The sequence below is a fragment of the Sus scrofa genome, chromosome 12 (genome assembly GCF_000003025.6).
Source record: "Sus scrofa isolate TJ Tabasco breed Duroc chromosome 12, Sscrofa11.1, whole genome shotgun sequence".
NCBI classification, from domain to species: Eukaryota; Metazoa; Chordata; class Mammalia; order Artiodactyla; family Suidae; genus Sus; species Sus scrofa.
Genome location: NC_010454.4, coordinates 45219110 through 45225109, shown reverse-complemented (window position 1 = coordinate 45225109; position 6000 = coordinate 45219110). Strand labels below are relative to the sequence as shown.

The window sequence follows — 6000 nt, the reverse complement described above, 5'->3', positions numbered from 1 at the left end:
GCCAAAAGACTCTCTGAAGAATGAGACTTAGGAGCAGAAGTCTTGCCACCTTCTTCCAGGATGAGATCAGGAAGGGCTCTGGACAATGACTAGAATCTGAAAGCTTTGGAGAAGAGCGAAGTTCATGTGAAATGAACGAAACAGAAAGCTGTCCTTCTCCCTGGGGGCCACAGAAAATTCAGCACTCCTCTTTATTTACAGGGAATAATAACATCAGTCACAGGGTCATGTCTCATTTGTCCACTGAGGCCCTTCAAGTGTCCTCATCCTTGGAGCCAAAAAACCCCTGGATTTAAACCTCTGCCTCAGGGATGTCACTGCCCTTTTTGCTTTCCCCATGACTCACTGGGGCTTCTCCACCAGAGTCCTAGAAGCTTGTTCTTCCATGCTCTTGAGTGGTACAGCCTCCCTGGCTACTCCCCTGGTCCTCCTTCAAACCTGTCTAAAACAGTCCTAGGGGAATGCCCTCATCACCACTCCCACTCCACACCTGTCCCATTTTCTCCACCTGTTCCAGGAACCTGGAGAGGGATAGGTATGAAGGGTCTGCTCTCCCTGGCTAGTGTTGTAGCTTCTCTGGTCTAGAGGGGGTCGAAGGCCGAGTACCGGAGATCCGGGCTGCGTGGGGACCCAGGATACTACCTTCAGCTGCCCCCAGTTTGGCCCAGGTTGGCTCCTGCCACATAAAGAATGTCTTCCCAGGACACAAGTACCACTGGCTTTTAACTATAATATCAGGATAATTAAGCTTTTCTGTGAGGCACAGTTTGCTGCTGATGCAGCTGCCTGGAGCCCTGGCATTTATTGAGCGCAAAGTAATAATTTATTGTCCTTTGTAAGCTCAAAAGCCATCTTCATTATAGGCCCAGGATGGAGCTGCCACAAGGGCACGCAGGCCTCCCCAGCTGCCTCACTCCCAAACGTCTTCCCAGGTCACCCTTGAGGCCCTCGGGTACCAGGATAGGGTGGGGAGAGATGGGGAGAGGGTTGCTCTCTCTTGGAGAATCAGGTTAGCACCCCATCTCTTTGGCAGGCTGCTAATGGGGGAGAGGGCGGCAGGCTTGGCTGGGCGCGGGCAGCTCAGAAGGGCGAGGGCCACAGTAGCAGGGCAGTCCTTCCTCTGAGCTGGCGGCGGCGGCGCGGGGGCCTGGGCTCCCTCCGCTGGGTCCCTTGCGCCTTTGCTTGAGACTTTACGGTAACCGCTCCTCCCGCGCCTCCGCCCCCAGCCCCGCGCGGCGATCCCCGGCGCCGACGCCAGGCGCTGGCCGTGGTGCTGATTCTGTCAGGCGCTGGCGGCGGCGGTGGCGGCGGTGGCGGCGGCGGCGGCGGCCCCGCTCCCTCTCCCCGGCGCCCAAGCCTAGCTGAGCCCCTAGCCCACCCATTGCGGCCCCGACCTGGGGCGCGGCGGCAACCCGCACCATGTGCCCCGTAGCCCTTCTGCTTCTACCTTCGCTGCTGGCGCTCCTGGCTCACGGTAAGGGACCCCCGGCGTCCGGCGGCAGGACTGGGGCAGGGGCGGGGGCGGGGTCCTGGCGGGTGGGAAGAGAGGACTGTTCCCGCGCTCAGTTCCGCGCATCTGGCTGCCCAGCCCAGGCACCGTGCTCCGCCGGCTGTTCTGCCCGCTGCGCCGGCCGAGCCGGGCGGGGCGCGGGCTCCGCGAGCGGGAAGCTGCCGCTGCTCCCGCCATTCGCACCCGGCCGAGACCTCGCCTTTAATCATCTCTCCGGATCTAATGGGATTTCTCTGCTGCAATTCATCACGCCACCCGCCTCCCCGCACACACTCACGCGCTCACCCGCGCGCTGCCTCTCCACACTCCAGGCGTCTAGGAGCGCCCCGGCGCGTGCCGGGGGGGGAGGGCACAGGGCGATGAGTCCGGACCGTCCCGCGGCGGCCCACGGTCCCGCCTCCCTTGTCGCCCGCCAAACTTCGTTCGACTTTGCCGCCCATTCCGGGGCTTCTCGCATCCTTACTGCGGAGGGACGGGGCCGGATGGCTGCCGGACCTGGAGTTGGGACTTAAACTCTCCTCTATCCGCCTTGGTGCTGCCACACGGGAGGCGGAACCTAGAACTCCAAGGAGAAACTCGGGGGGCTGGAGACCCCTATCCGGTTCCTCACTGCGCCCTGGGCTACAGCAGCTGAGATCCTGGGATAGAGACGGTTCTCCCCAGAGTCCTTTCCTTGCACCCTCCACCCTCGCACACGCCCAGAGCTCTTCCTTTCTCCCGGCCTGCATCCCTGCTAGATCCCAGTCCACCCAATGGCAGCAGACTTGTCACGGGAGGACTGGCACCCCACCCTGCGGTCCCCCATCCCCCGCTTGCGGTCTGGTTTCCAACTTCATTGGTCCTGGCTCAGGGGAAGCTTGGTCATGGAATGGGCAGCAAAGGAATGTTAGGGAGAGCATGGAGGTTCTGTGCCTCAGTGAATGAGGATTTCTGAGTCTCCACAGGACTTACCCTGGCTCAAACACTCATCGAAACTATAGATGCCCAGGTCTTTCTTCCAATGCAGACAGTCAGAATCACCAAAACCTTGCTTGGAGTTGGGTACTGCCATCCTTAGGACTATGGTTCATAATGCCTGAAGTGGAGCAGGGAGAAGGTGGGAGCTTCTAACCTCATCACCGGCCTCTTTCCTGGTGGCATCAGAGCTCAGGGTAGTAAGGCTGGGGCCATGTTGGGCCCACAGGCTTTTTTTTTCCTCTCTGCATCCCCAGAGATGCAGAAGCCCCTCTCTGAACCTCTGGCTGTAGTCATACCCAGCCAGATGTGCTCTCTCTGCTCCCTGGCTGCCCACACCAGGTTCTTCTGTGACACCAGGAACTCAGAACCTGTTTTCCCTTTGGGGAAGAAGGGAGGAGTGTGAAACCCCTAACCAGCCAGGCATCTCAGCAGTCCCAAAATGTCCCTGGGAGTTCAGGACCTGTCTTGCAGTTGGGCCATGTCCTTGTGCTGGATAACACCATTGGGTGGAGGGCCTGTATGTGGCTCCTGGCCTATAGTCTGAAGCCTCTTGTGTGGTTGTGTGAGTCTGAGTGTGAATGTAATCAGGGCCCAGCGTGTCTGGAGTAGTGGATCCAAGTGTGTCTGCACTTCAGAAGGTCTGGATGTTGGATGAGGGCTCAGCAGTGAGGAGTGTGTAAGGCCACTTGTGTGTGGTACAGCCTCTGCCAGAGAGCTCCCTGCAGGGCTGGAGTGAGATTGTGGGTCTCCAGGAGGCTGGCTGGTGTGGCTGGTAGTACAGGGAGCCTCGCTGGGGTTGTGAGGGTATGGTTGAGAATAATCTGTTCACTCCGTGTCTGTGAGTCTGTGTGTCCTCAGCCAGTGCCCCTTCCTGACCACCTGGACCTCTCCAAAGGCCATGAGACCTCTCCTCCAAGGGGTATGTGGGATGTGGGTCTGTCTGCTGGGAAAGACCTTTATTTTCACCCCCCCAAAGGAGAAGAGGAAGCAGCCCAGCAATGCCAGGCCTGAGGAGAGGACCTGACCTGGGCCAGCCCTGGCACACCCCTCCCTCCCAGTGGAGCTGTGAGGTCCCAGTCATTGTGGTGCTGAGTGATCTTATTGGAAGGCAATGCATTTGGTCATCTCAGGACTCCTGGGTGCTTCAGCCCTGAGAAGGAGGGCCTGGAGCAGTAAAGGCCTCAGGCTATGAGCCTTTGTGGCCTGGTCACCTTTTAAGTCAGTACATCCCTCCCTCAGCCTCTTGGCCTCGAGAGGGGAGCCTCAGAGCTTTGCACACACTAAGGCAGAGGGACGAAGGCCTGGATGCACCTGGAAGAGGCCCAGAAGTGGTAGGAGATGGGAGGGGCAGAGGCCTTGGGGGCAGAGAGAGAGCACAGATCAGCCGGCCCAGGCTCTACCCCCTGGGTCCCAGTCCTCTATCAGCCCCCCAGCTGGAGCTGGGGGCATGCAACTGGCCTTAGGCTTGAGGAGCCACCACTGGCCCTCCCAACCCATAGGCTGTACCAGCCAACCTGCCACAAGGGGGAGGAGGAAAGCAGTACGGGAGGGGCAGCATGTGCCTGAGCCTGCTGTGTCAGTTTAATGATTTTTAATGAGCAATTACCTTTAGTCATTCTCTTAATTTCTGAATATCAATAAAGTTAATTAAACTCTGCATGTGTGAAAGTGGCCTGGGGAGATTGTGAAGGTGTAGGCAGCAAAAACTAGGGTGGGGTTTGGGTCTCCAGAGGCAGAGTCGGCCTCCACTGGCTGTGTGACCTTGGGCCTGATGCTCCCCTTCTCTGAACTCTGAGGAAGTGTGTGGTGGGAAGAGGGAGGGAGGGGACAGCAAGTAAGCATTGTTCTCCTTGCCTAGAACTGGAGGACAGTGTCTGGGAGGCAAGGCCTAGAGGAGGAATATGAGAAGGAGGCCTTGGACTCCAGGAGACCTAGTGCTGAAAGGGTTAACAAACCAAGGCTGCCTTAACCTAAAATGGTAATCGCTGCTTTCTGCAGACTCTGTGGCAGGTGCAGGAGTCCCACTGTACATTCCTGAGTCTGGGGGCTGCAGCCAAAGCCAGCGCCAGGCTCATCTCCCTGTTGTCCAGACTTGTACTTTTGGGATAAGGAATCAGGTTCTGGGGATAAGGCGCCAAAGGAGACAGTCTAAATTCCATTCAGAGCCCCAGAGGTTAACACGGTGGGCAGAAGGCTTCCCTGGGCTTCTAAGGAGACTGGAAGACCCAGAGATTGCCATGGACTGGAGGGGAAGACTGGGCTGGCTTTTGTCCCCTCACGAGCCTAAGCTCATCAGGCTTGGCAGGCTCTGGCAGCAGTCCCAGCCTCCTCAGCAGGGTGGCAGCTTAAAATGCCTTGGGGACACCATGGGGCGCTAATGGGGATCAAGGAGACACAGGGGCTGGGTTTAATTAGAAACTGGGCTTAATGAGAACTTCTGTGCCCCTCCTACCATGGCTGCCTGAATGGGGGGGGGGGCTGTCAAAAAACCTACCTTCTTTGCCCCTCCCTTCACCCAACCCTAGGTGCCCAAGCCTAAGCCCAAGCCATTTGCAGGGCCAGGCTCAGCTCAGGGATGCTGCGCCCCCGCCTGGGCAGAGGTATCAGAGCTGAGTACCCCAACCTCCAAATAAGAAAGAGGGTGTGGAAAAGGGCCTATAGTTGTTGTTGTTGTTGTTGTTGTTGTTGTTGTTGTTGTTGTTGTTGTTTGATAGGCAAGAAATAGATTTATTAAGATAGGATGCTTGTGAGAGACTTAAGTAGGCAGGCAAGGAGGCTCTGCTTATAGTTGCTTTAGTGAGGGAACCTCTCCCCTCAGATGGTTAAGGGCCTCAGGTCTGCCTCTGTTCTCTCTGGGTCTCCACTTTCTGGAATGTTCAATGTAAGGGTGCACAAGCTGGTGCCTGCCAAGCCTGGATGCACATCAGGGCCTCCAAAGGCTGTCAAATCATGTAGATTTCTGGGTCCCCAGTTTACTGGCCTTCTCTTAAGGAGGAAAAGCCAGGTTCTATATGTAAGAGGCTGAGGGAGGGGCTGTCTTGGAGACAGTGCTACCCGCCCTGTTCAGCAGCAACATTAGGAGGCCCTAGGAGGTCTCCAGGGCCCCTTCTAGACTAATTCCTACAGGAAGGCTACTTACCCAGCCATGCCAATCAGTTCTCTAGACTAGCCGTATTCTCAAGAGCTTCTGGGCTCTTGCTGCTCTTCTGCCTAAAATTCTTTTCTCCTCCTGCGCCACCTGGCTCACTTTACCTCATGCTTCAGGTCCCAGCTTAGCTGCCACTTCATGCTATTCTTCAGCACATATTTATGGGCATCTACTAATATGGTTTCTCGGGGGAGCCTCAGTCAACCTCCAGCTTAGATTAAGGGATATTTCCGTGCTCCCCCCATGTGCAGGCTTCCCTACCAAGGTACCCATCTTGTTGGATCATGAGCACCTGATGGCTTAATGCTTCTCTCCAGGAGCAAGACTGAACTCAGAAAGGAAGGCACCAAATCTGTTTTGCTCAGCCCCTCCATTTCAGGCCAAT

The 6000-nt window shown here is 57.0% G+C and overlaps 1 protein-coding gene across 1 annotated transcript in view; it reads left to right on the top strand.

Annotated features, from left to right (window-relative positions):
- The window catches only part of SEZ6 (seizure related 6 homolog), a 45538-nt gene continuing 40818 nt past the window's right edge, over positions 1281 to 6000 (top strand). Inside the window, 1 exon segment of the mRNA XM_021067505.1 lies at positions 1281 to 1474. Coding sequence (XP_020923164.1) covers positions 1420 to 1474 — 55 coding nt within the window. The 5' untranslated portion in view covers positions 1281 to 1419.